General features: G+C 43.4%; 1 protein-coding gene and 1 long non-coding RNA gene across 2 annotated transcripts; both read left to right on the top strand.

Moving 5' to 3' along the window:
• The first annotated feature begins 1,709 nt into the window (after positions 1–1,709).
• On the top strand, positions 1,710–12,117 carry ASB4 (ankyrin repeat and SOCS box containing 4). Its single transcript, XM_021538297.2, has 5 exons — positions 1,710–2,010; positions 5,384–5,683; positions 7,630–8,120; positions 9,667–9,780; positions 10,361–12,117. The coding sequence occupies exons 1-5, from the start codon at positions 1,797–1,799 to the stop codon at positions 10,547–10,549; spliced, it is 1,308 nt and encodes a 435-aa protein (XP_021393972.1). The 5' UTR covers positions 1,710–1,796; the 3' UTR covers positions 10,550–12,117.
• A 5,785-nt stretch (positions 12,118–17,902) lies between these two features.
• LOC110474686 (uncharacterized) lies at positions 17,903–20,365 on the top strand. The gene is made up of 3 exons (XR_002466145.1): positions 17,903–17,979; positions 19,846–20,156; positions 20,350–20,365. It is a non-coding gene; the product is annotated as an uncharacterized LOC110474686 (long non-coding RNA).

Raw genomic sequence — 20,365 nt, 5'->3', positions numbered from 1 at the left:
ATCAGCCTTTGAGCAGCAGAGAGGCACAGAGATGTCCCAGCACAAGTCTCTCAGCCAGATTGAACATCCTCATGTCATATAATACCATTTATGAAAGATGATAGATAAAAAGCTAATCAACTCCAAATTGAAAGTGTAGATGAAGTGGACAATTGATTGCAGCCACATATCAGTGCTTTGTGCATCCACAACTTTCCAGGAATATAGTGGTTTAAAAATAAAAATGCAGGTAACAAGAAACCTGTAAGAACTGCAATTCACATCCTGTTCCTCTCCTCATACTAGAGAAGCATCAACACTTTTTTAAAGCCTGAAGTCATCCACTACTGAAAGGAACAAAGTAAGTGGGAGGGGACGTAAAGGTATGAAGAGCCTAATGCTGACTCAGCTCTTAAGCTTAAAAGACACAAATGAGCTGCCTGGGACATATAGCACCAGGGCAAGCCATTTTCCTTCGCCTTGTGTCTATTACAACATACATTACCTGGGGGAATTAGTTTTTTTAAAGCATTTTTCATTCAAAACACATAGGTTTTGTAAGAAGGAACTTACAAATATGAACTGCTGTCTGGTACCACCTTTGCTGAGCACAGGCTGGAGGAGAGAGTTGGTGAGCAGTCCCCTGGACAGGGGTCCTGTAGGTGCTGATGGGGCTGCTGGAGGAATCTGACCTGTGGAAACCCTTCAAGCAGAGAGGCTACTCTGACTTCCACTATCACCTGGTTCACGTTTGCCCATCAGCCCACTTGGCAGCCAAACTCACAGGAAGGAGAAAGATGAAGATTTATTTATAATGGCAGTTGTGGTGGTGTCTGCTTTGCTTTGTGGTGGGCAATTTAAATCAAGGGTAAATGATGTCCTTCTAGCTATGATCTCATTCAGCAGCCCAAGTGGGTGCAGGTGTGAGCCACTTCTAAGCGATGCATGGCAGCAGCACATGCTAGCTTCATGTGGGTTCTTATCCTCTAACTGCTGTCAGTACAGGGATGGGGCTGGGAAAGACCTCAGGAAAAAGCAGGGAGGGGTCAGTGTTTAGTGGGTGATGGGCTTATGAGAGAGAAATTCTGAAAGGTGAGCAGGGGAAGAAGAAGAACCTATGGACCCACTCAGCCTCCTGTGCTTGTAGATGAGTTAATTCACACACAAACTGCCTATGGTGTATGAGATCCCCCACCCCCTAACATGGCTGTACAGCCTTGCAGCCCCTTTGTCCCAGCATTTCTCCTTCCAAGGAGCATTGCTTGCTGCCCCTGAACTCAGCACCAGCAAGCAGAATGTTGTCCTGGAGAAGAGTGGGTTACCTCTCACATGAAGAGTGCCCTGGAGATTTTTTAGATTTTTTTTTTTTCCCTGAATTGCGCTAGTTAAAAAGCATCTGTGGGCAGAGCACCTCATCCCATTGCAGCCAATAAATCAGCCATGGCAAGTATGAAAGAAGTGTGGGTGCTTCTCCAGCTGAGAAACAACACCCAGGACTAGTTCCTTTAATACAAGCGTATGGGCAGCACCAGAAGGTAATCAGTGGTTAATGAAGTTTAATGTGTATGAAGCCCATGGAGGTAAATCTTATTTTGTTTTAATTGCTAGTGTGTCTGTCCTCGCTTTCATCAAAAGAGCGTGGTGATATCTAAGAGCGGCATTTCGATGCCTGAAATGCTCCTCATATAAATAGAACAAGCAGATCAGCATGACTGAGTGATAAAATTACCTTCTGGTCTTCAGAAACTTCAGCATGCAACTGTGCTATAGGGACCTCAGTGTGCCACTCTTTACAGCACAAACAGATACTTTTGGAAATGGATTTGGAGGAGACATACAAAGAGGGAGAGAACACAGAGGGGAAAATTACACGAGCTGCAGCTGCAAAGTTGGTGAAAAAAGCTTTTCTTGAAGCCCTGAAGTCCAATAACTTTGAAAAGCTGGAAGAGCTCTTGAGCCAAAAGAAAATAGACGTGGACACAGTGTTTGAAGTGGAAGATGAAAACCTGATTCTGGCATCCTACAAACAAGGTAAATGTGGCAGCATCACCAGACAGGAAGTAGAGGGTTTTGAGTGATTTTCAAGGAACTGTGGCCGTTTATCCCTTCGGAAGCTGCAGCATAAGCTGACCCACAGGCAGTTCTGTTCTTGCAGGCTCACATGGTCAGGGCCACTGTAGTAGGGGAGCTTATCAGCTGTGTGGGCTTGGTGAAGGACAGGCAGATCCCAGCCTGAGCCTCTGTGCTGCAGCTGCAGGAGGCTCCAGAAACAGGAGTCATTTGCCATTTCCACTCAGAGAACTGTAAAGCCCAGAATAGACACATGCAGGTGTATAAATGGGGTGTATACATTTCTTGCATGAACCCATTCACATGTACAGACTATCTAGAAACATGAAATATTTGGTCTTCCATTTTTAAAGGAAGTAAAGTGGATTCTCCCTAGCTGAGGAGAACTATGGAAATCCTATGAACCTTGGATGTTGCTGGATGGGAGAAGGTTTATTTTTCCAAATGACAGAAAGTGAGGATGTGGTAGTTTATCAAAACAGAAAAATAATCTGGAAAAAAATAACCAGAATAATCAACACAACATCTCTTTTGGACTGTAGAAAACCCAAACCATTTCCCAGCCAGACACTCAAATAACTTCCAAAACCTTACCATTTAAAGCAATAAACCAAGTTTGCTCTTTGCTAAAATCAACATGATTCATGACCTACTTGCTAACAGACATGTCCTGTGTATTTAGAAAGCAGTAACGATCAGTCCCTGCCAGAAGTTAATCATATGTGGAGATAAACACCTCCAGTAGCAGCAGCACAGCAAATGCACTTTCTCTTCTGTGGCAAAAAGAAAGGACTATCTCACCTCTTCTCTTTTTCTGTGTTTACTCCTTATTTAATAATTAGTTCTTGCTCTTTTGATTTTTTAAGAGCAAGAATGGTGCAGTCATGATGTACTTCCCTTGGGGACAGTGTATGAACTAAGCCACACTGTGCTGAATTTATCTTAAAATACATCTTCTGTCCACAGCAGGCCAAAACACAATCTAGTTGTGGTTTGAGACAACAGGATTAATGAATAGATTTTTAATCACTGATCATTTGATTAAAATCATTAACTAGTCTCTTTTGAAGAATTCTCTTTGTTTTCCAAGAAGTAGAGAGGAAAATGTACTTTTTATGGCCTAAATCTTATGGCTTATTGAATACAATTTTGTATTCACTTTGTCTGAAAGGCAGGAAGCACCTCAATCAATTCTTATGTTAATTTTACTTTTGTTCTGAATGATAGATAACTGTGATATGAAAGGGGGATTTCCTTGAGGATGAAGAGGGGAGAAAAATTCACTACGCCACCATTCTGACAGTCTGAGCTTTGCCAAGCCCTTTGTGATGAAGTGGAAAAGAGATGTCATGGGTGACAGGGTGACTTTTCTTCTTCTCTTTCAAAGAGGCTGAGAACTTTCAAAGATGCTGATTTTTCTTGTACCTTTATGTTCTTTATGGCTCCTTTATGATACTAGCCAAAGAAACAGGTAAGCTGAATGAGGTCTCCCATGGAGCCCACATCTGCTTCCTGCTCAGGGTCTGTCCCCATCCCTCTGAGCTCAGAGATCTTGGCAGGTTTGGGCAGAGGACATGGGAGATGCTCCCTGGGAATGTCTGAGTCCAACTCACCTGCAAGTAGCACAGGCAACAGAAATATATTGTGTGCTCAGGCAGGAAAATTATGGCTATAAAAAGTGATAACTTGGCTTTTAAGTATAACTTTCCTGCTGTTAGTGTATAATTTATGGCTAATATCTGGCCATAAATGGAAGACCCAGCCCCATGTGGTATAAGCCTGAAGTCAGTTCACTGGTAACAAGGGGGAACACTGCACGTGCAGTTGGATGGGGAGGGGATTTAAGAAGCTTGCTCTGCTATTTGCAGAGACTTTGGGATATAGCCCACCTTTTCTGTGCCTGCTTTAGGGGATATGATGAGGAGGTTGCCCTAACAGAGCTGCCAGTGTAACCTGCACAGTCAGCAGGTTGAGTGTCCTCAGAGGAGGCTGTCACCCTGCTCGGGCACTCGGGGCCTCAGGGCTGCTGCTCCTGCCATTTACAGTGTGGGTTCCTTGAGGACTGGGTTTGTAGCCCCAAAAATTTGGTCCTGGAGTAGATTACATGGTCTGCAGCTTCTTGCCCCTATCTGAAAATATACTTGTAATTTATCTAGGAGTGAAGAAAATTTTTAATTGATTTCTCCTTGCTACCAGCAGTTTGTTTCCTTCCTGCTTGTTCCTCATGAATACTGTAAAAAAATGTATATATATGACATTAATGTTGAGAAACTGCATAAAATCAGAGACTAAAATGGGAGATTTTAATTCATCTGATCTCACTATACATGTCTAATATTTTCTTTCTGTGTTTTTTACATGATAATAGATTTCAGCCAGGCAGTTGTCCAAGGAGAAATCGATAAATCAAACTCAGAGAATTTTATAGTAACATTCTAGCTAAGATGCAGGTTTTGTATATATATTAAAAAAAAAATTTAGACCTCTCTTGCCCTTCTGCACATTATTATGATGCTTTACTTTTCTAAACAGTGATTATAGTAATCACTTCTGAGACTGTACCTGTGCAGTCATTAAGCATATAGCCCTACTCTGCAAACAAGTATTTATGTGTTATTTGGCCTTACACCTGTTTGTAAATAAAAAAGGAAAAAAATGATTGTGACATTTTCTGAGAAAAATGCAAACATTTTGCAGCCAAATTTCATGCTAAAGTGTCACTGCTTCTGTTTATCTCTTCAGCATAATTTACATCAGCATCCAATCTCCTCACTCTGTGCTCCTTAGGGCAGTAGCTGGGGTATGCTGCCAGGGTCATCTATGTGTAATCCATCCCTGGAGGTCTGAATCCAGCCGCCGGCATGCAAGATCTGCCATCTCCCATGCACAAACAGTAGGATGAGCTGTCTGTTGAGTCACTGTCCTAAGTAAATGCTGTAGTTTTATTCCAATGCCACCTTTGTTCAGCTATTGGCAGGCTAGAGATCCCACTTCCTCCACATTCCCCCACGTAGAGAAAAAAAGCTTCTCTAAGTTTTTTTTTTTGTCATTTTGTTTGACCTATACCAGTCACAAAAAAGTCTAATAGCTTATTTCAGAATACAACTACATGGGAATTGTCTCTCCAAAAGGCAGGATATTCAGCACACATAGTAACAGTGCTTAATGAAAATGAAGTTGCACTTGAGAGAACTTTGTGTGCACTATGCTGGTGAAATTACAGTAAATTACATTTAAACTCCAACCCTTTCTTCCCCTTCAATTATTCTCAGTAGGTGGATAGTCCTAAGAAAAGTCTTTGCCAAGGTTGGTAACACATTCTCACCTTGTACAGGGTACTGGCTTCCCAGCTACAAATTAAAAATATCCTGGGCAACTGGACTTCATCTAGCTGTCATGTATGGGCATCTGGAGAGTCTTTTGGTCCTCCTCAATCACAAGGCTACAATCAACTGCCGGCCCAATGGTAAAGCTGCAATCCACATAGCCTGTGAAATGGCAAATGTTGAGTGTCTCAAGATCCTTTGCAACCACGGAGCTAAGCTGAACTGCTTTTCAATGAGCGGGCAGGCGCCCTTGCACTTCTGTACCACACGAACCTCCATGCCTTGTGCCCAGCAGCTGCTCTGGAGAGGTAAGGTGAAGCTCTGGAGCATCTCTCATGGCATGGGCAAAGATGGTGGGCATGGTCTAGGATTCCTCTTAGGAGGCAATTTCTCAATGTAGATGTATATTTATCCCTTCCATCCACAGGTGACTCATGTCTTCATCTCAGGCTCCTTGTCCTCATCTCTTTGATCAGAGGAAGATTCTCCCATTCTGTTTCCTCACCACATCCATCTTTCCCTTTCCCTAGCCACTGGAAACACTCCAAGATTGTTTCCCATTTCAGTACCTCCTGTCCACTGCCCAATCAGCCCATCAGCAGCAGAGCTCCTCTGAATCAGGGAGTTCTGTTTCTCTTGGGGGATTTTTCCATCTTTTTCATCTAGGTTTACTATTTTCACATGAAAGGGCACCCCTCATCTTCTTTCTTTTCCACATTTCCTGGACCTGAGTAAAGTTTTTCCAACCACTTGATTTTTGAGATCTGGCCTTGAAAATTTGGATGCAGTTTTCCTTACCATCTTTTCATTTGTCATGGATGCAGCCAAATTCATGCCTGGTAGAATAAAAGGGTATTATATAATATTTTTGTTTTCCCAAAGTAAGGTACATTATGCTGCTGCTCATCTGCAACAAATGAGGCTATGAATAGATGTAATTCTTCCATAAATATATTTGTCACACACTATTTCCTGAACAGAAGGGTACTGACACAGGACACAGTAAAACACAGTTCAAGTCTTTAGTTACAGAGAGATTCCCCTATTGCTCACACTGTGCCATGGCAATACAAATGATTTTGGGTTGCTTTTGTTACATGTGTTGTTATTGAAAACTTTTCCTGAGATGCAGAGCCCAAGTGCAAAATCCATGCTTTATGGGCAAGGCAATTTGCAGTCACAAATGAATAACAACATTGCTTTTCTTCTGCTGGAAAGATACATATTATTTTGTTTGGTAGAAAGGAAAATAAATGCTGCCAGTTGTATCAAACAGTCCTGACAGCAGGAGCTGAATTTGCTAACATAGAAAAGCTGAGAAGTCAAATGTACTCTTATGAAATGCAGCACAGGATGAATGCAAGTGAAAGGATGTATTCTGCAGGCTTTCTCCACCCACCCATCACCAGCATTATAATACTTTAAAAGCCACCCTTCCTCCCAAAACACTGTTCAAACTCTGATTTCTGTATGAGCTGAATGCTGAGACTCCAAATGGAAGGGGGAAGGTCCGGAGCAAACCCTGTCAGGTGTGCACATTCACAGAGCAGCACCCCCCAAGAGCTGAAGCCAGTTAATATCCCAGCCTCAAGGCTTCCAAGGTGCGTCTGTCGCCTGCCATCTCCACTCCGTGGTGTCCCTTGGGACCCGCCCAGCTCCTCGCAGTTCGTGCCCCTGGCTGGGTTGCCGCCCCCCGGCCGGGGCTGCAGCGCCGCCTCGGGGCCGCGGAGCGCGGCTGCGCCCGGCCGCCGCAGCGCCGCGCAGGGCCGGCCGCCGCCCGCAGGGGGCGCTGCCGCGGGAGCGGGCCCCGCGCCGCCCGCAGGGGGCGCTGCGGCGTCATCCCCGGGACCGGCGGAGCGCGTCCCGTTATCCCGACCCGCCGCAGGGAGCGTTCTCGGCGTGCACAGCAGAGCCGCTCGGAGTGGGAATAATGCTCTCCTTCCTCCGCCAGCTCTCAATTTATAGGAAAAAGCATTTTGTGCGTAAATTTGGGCTTGCATGCTGCTCTGAAATAGAATGTTCAGATAAGGTCTTCCTTGGGGCCAGCGAATCACATCTGAAGCTGGATCCAGGAACCTTAAGTTTCTAAGAGCTTCCCTGGAGACTTAACTAATGCAGGATCCGTGCTATTTGCATTTACACATGTGCCTTTCATTCACCCTGACCTTTTCCTCAGGAAGAAGGGCCCATCCAGAGAGATGGCCAAACGAGTGTTTCATTGCCTTCATTTTCCCCCGTCATCTTTCTTCGGCAGGAGCAAACGTGAACATAAGGACAAACAACAAAGACGAGGAGACTCCTCTGCACGTCGTTGCACGTTTGGGTGTCCCAGAGCTCGTGGCCTTTTACGTGGAACAGGGAGCACAGGTAGATGCTCTCAATGGCTACATGGAGACTCCCCTGGCCTGTGCAGCCTACTGGGCCCTTCACTATAAGGATCAGATATACAGCCAGGACCACCACCTCATCTGTCGGATGCTCCTCGACTATAAAGCTGAAGTGAATGCTCGTGATGAGGATTTCAAATCACCACTCCACAAAGCTGCCTGGAACTGTGATCATGTCCTGCTGCACATGCTGCTGGAGGCAGGAGCAGAAGCAAACATCATGGATGTCAATGGCTGTGCACCCTTACAGTATATCATAAAAGTGACATCTGTGCGGCCAGCTGCTCAGCCAGACATCTGCTACCAGCTGCTACTGAATCATGGAGCAGCTAGGATATACCCTCTGCAATTCCACAAGGTTAAGGATGTCTTTGTACAGTAGGGGTATGGAGAGGGGTGGTGTCTTGAACAGGAATGGGACTAGAGATCCAAACTCTCTGGATTTGCTGGAGTCCTGTCAGTCTGGGCCCAGAATGCCCAAAACATTGTGAGATGACCTACTGTAAGAGTGGTATCATTTAACTGAAGTGAAATTACTGTTGTCTGTACCAGAAACATCTAATTTTTGCCAAACCCTAAATGCTGGTTGCAGCCTAATTTTTCAGAGCAGATTCACTTTCTCATTAAGAGAAACCATATCCCTTTGTCAAACCTGGCTTCATACAGGTTTAACTGGGCTATATGAAATATGTATTTCGTGGTCTCCACCAAAGATTAGAGATGAGACTACTTGATTCAGTTTGTCACATCTGACATTTAAAATCCTATTCAAATCTATTCAAAATTAAATGCATCTCAATAAAGCTTTGGATTATTCCCAGGAAATGTGAGAATTAAGGAGAAGAGCTGGGCCTAGGATCAAAGCTGATGACCAAAAAAAAAAAAAAAAAAAAAAAGTATTTCAAGATCCCTAGATCCCTCCTGAAAAGTTTGAAAAGTTTTTAAACACCTGCAAAGCCCAAGATGCTGACAGAAGTACCTATATCACAACACAGAGTGTTGTTATATCAGACAAGTAAGCTTGCTGAAGTCAGGACTTATACTCTCTCATCCAGTACCCTATGCAACAGTTTGCAGACTGTATGTGCAAACTTTTAACAAGCCAAGCAACCAGAATCCTTTGAGTAAAATGTCAAAATTTTAATTGTGCCCTCTTGAACCCAGGATGAGCAGGCTCTGTCTGTAGCAGAACAATGCTTAGTCTCCTAGAGGGTATTTGAGAGCAAGGTGTGAAGCCTCCTCTTCCTGCATCTTATTGCATGAAGTCAGTCTATCTTTCAAACCATCATTTACCTATCTGTAAAAATGTAGGATATTTATCCCAAAGGGATGTTCTCCAATTTTGTTTGTGAAACCTGGAGACTGCATGAGACAAAATTGGATGAATGCAATATTATGCCCTCCATATGAGTGACAATAGACTGAGTTTTTTCCCTGTTGAGCTACAATTACTGGACAGAACAGTTGTGTCGGGACCCTTGGTCATGTTTTTAATTTTTCTTTAACAATGTGATTTTGATTCATATTATGGGACTTTTTTCTGTTCCTCAGCTGCATGTGCTGAAGCAAGAATTTTTGTGCATGGCTTTGCCTGGTGTTGAGTCACTCAACTCAGCTATGAACAAGCTATCTCTAGATTTGGGTGATAAAACCCACCCTATCTAGACTGTTGTGGAGATCTAAGCCAGCATTTCTGTATGGTCTTAAACTGGGGTGAGGCTGGGGTTTCTTGCTGTGCTTGCACAGAGTGGTGTGGAGGGGCCTCGTGTCTTTTGCATCTCCAGCATTATCTTCTCATAATTGTTTGGCTGTGCCTGTCCCAGTTTGCTGCTGTGCAGTGCTGAGCACCAGGCTAGCCCTGGCTTCCTGGTGGCACTCATGTTCTCCATGCATCCTGCCTGCAGGTGCTGCAAGCCTGTCATTCCCACCCCAGAGCTGTGGAGGTAGTTGTCAACTCCTATGAACACATCAAATCGACATCTAAGTGGAAAGCAGCCATACCTGAGGATGTCTTGGAGGTAATCTCTCCATGAGTTATATATGAGTAAAATCCAGGCTTATTATTTGCATAACCCATACCAAACCATTAGAAAGAACACTTTTGAAAGAGAAGAACATCTCAGAGGATGGGGACTTCCCCACTTAATATCTCTCATTTGACAAAAGCATATCACTCATTGGTATTTTAATTGCAATGTTATCCTTTGGAGCACTCCCTGTAATTGATACAGCAGGAACTCAGCTGTCCCTGTACTCAGCCAGTGAAAAGATTCTGGCTGTGATTGGTGTTCCTTCATATTTTTCAATATGCATGTTTATATTTAAGTCAGCAAATATTTTTAAAGTGCCATATTTCATGGGTATGACTATGTACCTCTAGGTTCTGTTGCATGGGTCAGATTTCTGTGAACAGGATGAGTTAGCTGCAAATGCAAGGGAGAATTTAGATGAAAAGTAAGAGATTAAAGAGGAAAACATGGTCAAAAGGCAAAACTGTGGGACAAATGACATGCTTTGACATAGTTATCCCTTTAATTAAAAAATCCTTACTCCAAATATTCTGGTTGCCCTAAAACACACTTGTGGTTTATTTCACAGCGGCACCAGGATTTCTATGACTCCTTGTTCACTGTGTGCAGCAATTCACCACGGTCACTGATGCACTTATGCAGATGTGCTATTCGGGCAGTATTGTCAGAAAGGTGCCATCGAGAAGTCCCCTTGCTCTCCATCCCTCTGTCCATGAAGAAGTACTTGCTGCTGGAACCAGAAGGAATCATCTACTGAGACACACAGAGCAGGCACTGGCATCTCCCTTCTCGGATCCATACGCCTCTGTGGGGTGCCAGAGATCCAGGCACAATCCTGACACAGCCCTGTGCGTGTGTCCATTGGCTGGCCAGCCCGCAAGCTGGGCTGGCATTTACTGGCTCTCCTCTTTCACTGCACTGAGAAACCAGAGCTGCAGGATGCAGTTTGCACTGGGGAGGCAGAGCTGGAAAATCCTCCGCTCCAAATGCCCAGGACACACACTGCTTTGTTCAGCCAAGCTTAAACAATGCTGCTGCTTCCTTCAGTACTTATACCACTGCCTGCTAGACAGCATTAGGTTAAAACTGAGAAACCTTTGATATTGTTTCACTATGATTTTCTTCAGCTGTCATCTGGGGAGTAAAAGAAAGGATAACGTCAAAAAATAAGTCACAGAAATTATTTCCCAGAACGAAATAGGCAAATTGCTTTGGTTGTGACCACAGAAAGGTCTTCAGTAGTTTCTGTGTTTTCCTGTGCACTGACTCTCAATTCAATGTTAGTCCACTGTTCACTACCTGTCTGATTCTTATAAAGTTTTGTCATAAAGATCTTTTTTAATGGTAATATTTTTTTTCTTTTATCAACCACACTATGCAAATAAGATAGAAGCATGCAGCTCTGAATTTTTTTTGTGTTGATACTCAAGCCTGGATAGCTTTGAGCTCATACTATCTCTGTTTCTGCTCTCACTGTGACCAATGATAAACTAATATCCCAGTGTCAAGAAAGGCAGGTAAAAAAACTTTCCCCCAAAACCTGCATAGCTGTACTTGTACCCATCCATAGTATCTCTCAGAATGATGTTGGATGTGATCTGGGAAGCATATGAATGACCCTTCTCTTCGTTGACTAAAGAATGAACCTAGCCTGCTAGCATGTACTGTTCACCTCATTTTTGGTAGCTAGGTGCAGGTGAGAGGAATCCCACATTAACCAAAAGATGTTTCCAACATAAAGATGTGTTGTCTGTGCTGTTACAGACCTGCCAGCCCCCCTGATTTGCAGTTCCTGTGCTATTGGACCTGCAAGCACTTGTTTCCTTTACTTCCAACCAAGCTACTTTCTTCAGTCCAGGATGATGAAATGCAGAGCAGTGGCATTCATACAGCGAGTATCCCACAGCAAGGCCAAGTATGTGATCTGACCTACAGGTAAACCCTAATTTTCTTCCCTTTTCAGTTTGATGCAACCCATCTGGGCTGTTCCACTTGTTTTTAGATTCTGACAATTCTGGGCTCTGTGAAAAGAGAGGTAAGCCAGGCCCACCACTGGGAGCCAGTAACTCCTGACTTCTCATTGCATCTCTGACTGTGAAGCTGTCAGTCCCAATTGTTATTGTTATCTCTTTGCAAGACAGCCCACAGCACACTAGGCTCTTCCCAGACAAACCAGAGCAGCCAAGCTGTTCAAGTGTCTCTGTGTCTCACACAATAGCAACAACAGCATTTGAAGAAATGTGTAGATTGTTTAGTGTTACAAATCCCTTTGCTTTCCTCTCAGTTTTCATTAATTAAAGCTTGTGCATTGTGTACAAGAATCCACTTCATGAGTCTGTTTATATTTAACTAGACAGCAATGAAGATTGCTATTTAACAGTTTTCCCATTCCAATAAGGAATTTGAAAGTGAACAGAGACCATGACTAAATGTTTTCTTATGTGAATAAAGTTGTAATATAGGTCCCTGTAATTCACTAAGCCAATGAGAGATTTCCATACAGTTGCAGAGATGTCTCTATCAGAGAGAATAATCAGCATCTGAGACAGGTTTTCTACAGAAAAATCTGCTTGAGACACTTCCTGGTCAATGGGATCCACCGGATTCTGCACTGCAGAAAACGAGTGAATTTGGAAGGATGAAAAAGCATAGGTTATTTAAGCCCACTGCTTTTCTAGGTGATGCATCTCTAAGTCAGGCACGAGGAAGATTTACCAACTGGTCAAGTCAAGAAATATTTGTTGCTTTCTGAACAGTCTGACAATGGGGCAAGCTGGGCAGGCCAGAAGAGACAGATGGAGGTAGTTGATATTATTGGAAACACATCCTCACACTGGCTCTTTCTGAAATGCTGCATCTGGAAAAGGGAGGTTTAAGGCAGAACAATAACAGTGTTTTCTGACCTGTCGTAGCCAGGACACTCTTGCTGAGAGAGAAAAATAAAGGCTGTCACCAGTGTTCCTAAATTCCCTGTGATCCTCTCCCTGTGCAATGAACACACTTAATTTTTATTCTGTGGGCACCCAGGCTCACTTCCAAGCTTTGTACTAAGCAGGTGCCAGATTATAGCCATTGTGGTATCTGACAGGGAGCATAGTGGGATCAGGCTGATTATAGTCATAGGAATTTGCAAGCTATTAAAAACACTAGAGAACATCAGTATCACAGAAAAAAAGACCCAAATTATGCACTTTAATTTCTTTTGTTGTTGAAGTTAGAAAGACCAAGAGTAAGCAAACCTTAGTATTTGTTCCTTTTTAGCACATTTTTTCCTCTATTTCTGTACTCTATTCCCACACACTGGATGGAGTTGCTCATGTGAGGTGTGGGAATACCTGATAATAAGATCATCATTTATCAAATTCATGGGATGCACAAAGGAGGGAGAGAGGAAGGATCTCTTTTCTCTGGTCACTAGTGACAGAACTCAAGGGAATAACTTGAAGTGTCAGGGAGATTTAAGTTGGGTATTAGAAAAATATTCTTCCCCCAAAGGGTGTTTGGGCACTGGAACAGGCTCCCCAGGGAAGTGGTCACAACACCAAGACTCACAGAGTTCAAGAAGTGTTTGGACAATGTCCTCAGGTTCTTTTTGTGACTCTTGGAAATGGTCCAATGAAGGGCCAGGAGCTGGACTCAACAGTCCTTATGGGTCCCTTCCAACTCAGCATATTCTGCAATTCTGTGATTCTGTGAGATGTCTTGAAATTTCATACTGTCATATAATTCCTGATCATGCTTTTGTATTTTCAAAGCCACATCAGATTGGATGACTCCACTTCTACACCACAAGTTTGAGCACAGTCATGACCTAAAATGACAGAAAATTGTTTTCAGTATTGTTTGGTGTCCTCTGTGAAATAAATTGCCTTTTGCCTTTTGGCTTCTTAGTAGAGATGTAGACATGTTTGAAACATTTCCACTGCATTCCATGGCCTATTAGAATATTTAAAGCACAGATGGGTGCAGAGAATGAACGATCCTTTCCCATTCCCATTGGCAGCCCTTTCCCAGAGCTCCCTTAATGACTTCTCAATGGATAACAGTGAGATTCTGCATTTTAGATGCAAGGTTTTAGGTGTCCATGGTTTTGAGAAGTTGTATATAAAGAGATGTTCTTAAGCCATATGAATTGTGGACAAAAGTTACCCATTCTATGACCATAGGGACACTCTGCATGTATTTGGGGCTCAATGCAACTGTTCATGGAAATATGGGCATCCTCTTTGTAAAGTGCTCTTGCAATAATTTTAAATTTAGCCCCTGATGTCTGCTGGGTCGAGCTTGACTGAAAACTTCAATAGTTTATCTGTGGAGAGTGTGTAGGTGAAACTGAAGTCTAACACTGTTCAGAACTGTATTTCCCTGCAAAATCTTTAAAAGTCTGTTCATACTTGGTCAGCTTTTAGATACTAGGACAAGAAGTCTAAAAGAACCTGGATGGTTTATCTCTTCAGTATTGCTGCCTGTCCTGATGGCATTATGCCTGTAAGTGTTTTGGCATCAATGACATTTTATTTATTCAAAACCGCTGACCATCTTTAAAAGAAAAAAATTTTTAATCTTTCTATGGGGCAATATCTTACAGCCTATATACCAGTCCTGACAGAATCAAGTTAACTGCTCTGGTCATGAATTTATAGAAATCTCCCAGGCTGAGCAAGACTGACTATTTTTGTAAAATGTCAGGAATACAAATATTAGGCAGCAGGGGAAAAGGTCTGGTCTGACATGAAAGGTGGCAGCTTTACTTTTAGCTGCAAGCACTGTTGGATCAATTAAAATGATCACAGGGGCTCAGCTCATTCATATTTAAGGAACGTCCTTTGAAAAACCTCTAATGCTTCTGGCAGCAGATTTTGCTCATGGGACAAATACCTTTAAATTAAACATACAAGAGTTCAGTCTTTGAGATGGAAGGGAAGATTGAAACAATCTGGGGTGGTCTATGCTATTATATATCTTTATTAAACTCTCAGAGGACAAAGAGGCATGTCAGGTTTTCAGTGCTGGAAGGTTTGAAGGGCTGCTGTTTTTTTCTGAAACACTTCAAGATACACATGGGTCAGACACAGCAATATTTCCATTTACTTTCAGGATATACCAGTAGAATTTCCCTGCAATCCCTATGGTTTGCTCTTCTAAATGAGAGTGCAGAACATGCTGTTAGCAGAGATGCCAAAGCCCAGCTAGTGTCTGACATCTTAACCTCCCAAAGAGTTATATTAAAGCAGGGGAAAGATCTAGCACAGTCACTCTTTGTAGAAAGGCAGGGACCTCTGGCACAGCAAACAAGTGGGTCAGAAAAGATTGCTGTATGATGCAACTGTCAAATGAAATCTGTTGGCTGCTCAGAAATTTGTTTCTGGCTCTTTCTCCAAATATATCTTAAGCTTCATAGGACACACAGTGTAGAAGTGACAATAGATATAATTCCAATGACCTGTTTGATTTTAATACACAGTTAACTTTGTTTTTTAACATGTAGCAGCTGTATGTTGCCCTTCACCTTGCAGAGGCATCCTATGGAGTGCTGCTAAATTACAGTTAAGACATTAGAAATGAGGACAGTGGGCATGTGATGATTTTTATACCACTGACAAACTGTCCAGTTCTGCTCTTGCAAGCCGGGCATGCTGGTGTCAGCCCGAGTTGCACCAGGCTTAAGCTTTGTAACAGTGCAATTGATGTGGCTGCTCAGGCTGCTGAGCATTGAAGTATTTTATGTCAACAGTAATTGTCAGTGGGGAGTTGCACTGCCTCAGTGTAGCCATAAATTTGCTGGCTGTTTTTGGGAAGGAAGGGGGTTGCATCCAGACAGCTCTGGTCAAGGATAGGGATCTTAACTCATTCCTGGTAACCTTATAATATTGCTAGTTGGTTATGAAGTAAGGATAAGTAATTTCTAAAGTCTGAGGAAGAAAGTGCAGGAAGAAAAGAGCAGGAATATTTACAGAAAGTCTACTTTATAATATGCTATAAAAGAGGGGACAGAATTGTGTGCCTTATTGATATATGGTCATTGGTTCATAGAGTATGAAAACACAGACATTGCTGAAGGGCAGTGCCTGAGCTGGCTAAAAGCACACAGCATTCTGGAAAGTGCATGACTGCAGTCAGGGCAAAGCCATTTCATGGCAAAAAGTAATGTAAGTATTTTAACATCCATTCAGAGTAAAGCTGGCCCAAAAGACTCAGTGGTAACAGAGTCCACTGAATTACACTTACCTCCCAATGGCTGAGCCAAGTCTCAGGTGAGTCTATCTCACTGTTTCCAGGTTCCCTGCTGGGGAGAGGTGCATGGCTGTCCTGAACTCAAGGACACGCTGTCAGCCTGTATCCATGGTGAGCACACCTCATGGTGGCAGCGCCTCTGAACCATACCTTGCTGGAAATTTGGGCTTTAGTTTATCATATGGGTCCATTTCTTCCACAGCCCTGTCCTTTTCTTCACCATAAATCCACAGAATTTCACTGATTTCTTCCCTTCCCCTTCCTGGCTATGTAGCCTCTGGCACATCACATTGGGCCTAACCACCACTGCAACTCTTTCACTGCAACCTTTTCTAGCAAGGGCAGCAGAGCCACTACCCCTCTGCACCCCTGTGGTTCTGCAGGTTTGTGCCTCCACCACATCTGAATTTCCTACCCACAGCAGCTTACTCATTTCTCAATCTGCTGGAACAAAATCTTTTCTCAAATGCTCCTCATTCCTATGGTGGGTGGATGAAACTCAAATGTTGGATGGATTTTGTGGGGCAGGCTCTGGGCTTTGCCTTGCTGAGTTAAGCTGTGCTCACACATTTTGCCTGCCAGCACAGCAGGAGATTTCTACCCTGCATTCAGAAACATGGCAGAGAATCCTTGATCTGCCAGCTTTTCATGAAACCAAATTTTGCATCCTCCAGTGATGTGGGAGGAAATACAAACCAGTGACCTTGGCTTCTAATGGCACAGGATGCTCTAAAGGTCTGAAGTCTATCAGTGAAGCCTCTGTTCACGAAACCGTTTATCTCTGGCAACTACTTTTTGTGCTGCTGGAGCAGTGGTTGCACCCTTCCCCAGCCAAGGCAGGTCAGCCCCGTGGATGGAAGCAGGCAGATGTGGCAGAGAGCTGTGCAGAGGAGAGGTAGGAGCTGAGTCTACCCACATGGTGTGGGGGGGAGGGGAGAACTGAGTGAGAAAGGGAAGAACTGGCATTAGAATTAAAACTGATATAGTAGATTTTTACATGGTGAATACTGAGTGTCTCAATACTGGGTGAGTTGCCATGCGCATTTGGAGGTGAAGTTCAACAGCAAATTAGAAAACAAAATAAGAAATCTAATGTTAAATGAGAATATTAAACATTGTTTTCTTAGCAACCTGAATCTGCATTTTGAGGGCTGTGAACTATGACTTGTGGTACTTGAAGCTGACAATGTTATCGTGAACACAAGACACCATTTGGTCACAATGCTCCTGTGTGCTCTTCCCCCTCAGGCACACCCAAAGGCCTGCTCCTGGCACCAAGGATGCACAAGCCACCAGTGTGGGCTGCAGCCCCCCTGTGCAGAGCAGCTTTCCACTCCAGTGACTGCAAGTTTAAGGCAAACCCAAACATTTTCTCCCGCACTTCAGGGAACCTTAACAATGGGCAAACAGATGCATATACAGCTCTGTCCCAAGCAGACAGGCATTGGCAAGCCCAACTCTTGGATGGAGGCATCCAAGAGACCCTGACATAGCTGCAGAGAGTTGAATGCTGGAGGTCTCCTTATCCCAACTTTCTCCTGCTTTAATTTCCATCTGATTGAAACTCCACCGAGTACTTGACATGCTGTGCTACAGTGTCATGGTCCCCTCTTGCAGGGCACCCCACACAGCAGCTCCGTGCTTCAGAGAAGTACTTGAGTTATGCACTTGGTGTCCCTTTAAGCCTTTGACAGGGGGTGCATCCTGTCCATGGAAGTTCAAGGAGGAGAACTCCTTTTTTAGCTGACCAGGACACACTGTCTGCTCTTGCCTGGCCGTGCTGTGTGTGTGGAAGGGTTTGGTATCAAATGGCACTGAGTTCTGCCCCGTTGCTGGAACTCGCTTGAGCACAGGGAGAGCTGCCCTTTCCAGCACAGAGCAGGGAGAGGCTGGAGGGGCAGCCCTGTCTGCCCTTCGCTTTCAGGTGACCTGGGTGCATTGCTGAGATGGTGGGTAAGTGACTCTGGGCAGGCAGGATCCAACTGCAGGTAACACCTGAAATAGACTTAAATGTGGGCTTGGACTTTGCCACAGCTCCTTCGAATAGCCTGGAAAGGGAGAGAGAGCAGTGGCATGACCAGTCTGGGCGGTTCTTGCTGACTCGACATAAACATGTTTTGAAGCTTCCAGTGCAGCCAGCAGGAACATGCTGTCCCTGCGGGTTCCCTGTCCCTGGCTCAGGAGGCTGCCAGAACAGCAGCCAGAGGCACCACTTCTTCCTGTGGCCTACAGTCCTGGCTGCAGCAGGCTGTGCTGTATATGCAGCCAGGGTTTGTTCTCGAAAGAAAAAAAAAAAGAAAAAAAAAAAAAAAAAAGAAAAAAAAAAGGATGGAAAACTGTAAGCAAAACAAAAGATCCAGCAGCTAGCAACAGACAGCAGCTATGAGTATTCTGAAGGGTATTTCTAAGGTTTATAATTGTTCACTTCTTATTTACAGTGCTGTTTTTTATCCTTTTATCTAGCACTAGCTACCAGTCTGCCCCCTGCGTAAACCAAGCTATTCATGTCCAAGTGTCTGGAGCTCCATTAACTCTGGGAGGCAAACTTTGCTTTTTTAGGTGCCCGGCCCCAAACAGCTGGAATAATCTTCCAGGCGTATTGAAGCAGGCTCTCACATTGTTTGGGGTTTGGACACTCTTAATCCTTTTCTAAAAAAGCCTGAGCTGTTGAAATGAGCACAAACTGTGGCTAGTCACTGTCGTGTGCCATTAAAGAGTTCTGTCCCTCTCTCTCCAGGCATGGGCAAAACCCATTTATCTCAGTGGGGCTCTTGGTAGCTGGGGATGCAAGGACAAACTGCTCACTTTGTGGAACAGGGACACACTTATACCTCAGGCACAATGGTCTCTCTGCACCCAGACTTCTGCAGTGTGTATCGGGGCTTTTGGTCTCACCTGGCTTGAACAGAAAGGATGAGAGCTGACCTCCCTCTGCTTGGGGGTGTTTGGATCTCAAGCTTCTCCAGTATAAGGGCTGTACTGAATTAAGTAAGGAGGATGAGCTGAAGCCAGAACTGTCAGCCAGTTCAGTGCATTTAAGTTGCCCATATGTGCATACACTATTTACATTCAACATATCTTGAAGGTATAAATGTCAGTCATATACTTCTCTTCCTCTCCTAGCTGTGGCTCTTGATTTTAAATTCCTCCTGCACAATGAGTGCCATCTTTCAGATCTCGTGGCAGGTAACAGAATTAGGCCAACCTCTTGTCTGCTTTTGTACCCTGAAGGACTTAAAAATTAGTTTGCCTGTGTTTTCTAGAGACCTTTAGGAGTGTGTGTGTCTCTTCTACAGATCAGCAACTCCAGCCATTTTGTCTTTGTCCACCATTCACTGGTGGCAACAGGAAGCTTGTCACAGATTTCAGTGGACATGGTGTGAAGTCTAAAGGTGAATTATTACTACTATCATATTGTTTAATATGTTGATCCCACACTATTTTATCACTGTTGATCCTCCACTCTTTTATTGACTGAAAAAGAGTTAGCATATGTTAGAAACTTCACAGAAAAGAACAGGGAATTCAATCAGCACTTCTCAGACATGCTTATAAGACAACACATTGATCCATTATCTATATTCTGTATTCCATACTCATACACTATTAAAATAAGACCAACTGAATAACTGCTTCTGAATCTACTATTTTGTACTAATCCATAGTAAAAAAAAATACTTCCATAAGTGAAAGTTTACCATAATTTACAACAATATATTGTTATTCTCCTACAAATGTTTACATTATTTAAAACCCCCACACTTTCCAGTTTTAATTATACTTTAAAAAATGCTGAAAAACAGTTTTCATTGTCAACAGCTTTGCTGGAATCTTCTTCTGCCTTATGAAAGAAACTGCCCTCTTCTGAAACAGCCTCCTGGTAAGGGTAGACCTTTTCCCTTCAAAACTCTCCTTTCCTAAGGCAGTGGATATGTTTATTCCTGGGAAGAATTGGGAGGATACCCACTTCTTCTCTGCTGACTACTACAGCTCAGATTTAAAGTCAAGACACATCCTCTCCCTTAAGATCAATACTCAGAGGTGAGGAATATCATTCTGCTGCAAAGGAAAAGGCAAGAACAATCCATTGGAGAAGAAGAAGAAGATGGTAACATCTGTTTCAGGAAGCTGTGAGTACTGTAATATAATTTCCATAATTTCTGTCTGAATCAGTTTATGGCATACCAGTGAATAATTTTACCGTTCGTTCAGCTGTTCTTACATAGATGTTGCCATTCAAAACAACATCTATGTGAGATGATGTTGTTCTTCTTAGCCTGGGAATATAAAGAGGGTGTTACAATTTAATTTTTTTTCCTTAAGTGAACTGACCATCCAG

The sequence above is a fragment of the Lonchura striata genome, chromosome 1 (assembly GCF_046129695.1).
Source record: "Lonchura striata isolate bLonStr1 chromosome 1, bLonStr1.mat, whole genome shotgun sequence".
In the NCBI taxonomy this organism is placed as follows: Eukaryota; Metazoa; Chordata; class Aves; order Passeriformes; family Estrildidae; genus Lonchura; species Lonchura striata.
This window is presented reverse-complemented; position numbering and strand designations above follow the sequence as displayed.

Bases quoted from the DNA above. Each gene is read 5' to 3' on its own strand.
- ASB4 (XM_021538297.2), top strand. From the start codon at position 1,797: ATGGATTTGGAGGAGACATACAAAGAGGGAGAGAACACAGAGGGGAAA. The intron at 8,121-9,666 runs GTTAAGGATGTC...TCCTGCCTGCAG, and splicing joins ACCCTCTGCAATTCCACAAG to GTGCTGCAAGCCTGTCATTC. The intron at 9,781-10,360 runs GTAATCTCTCCA...TTTATTTCACAG, and splicing joins TACCTGAGGATGTCTTGGAG to CGGCACCAGGATTTCTATGA.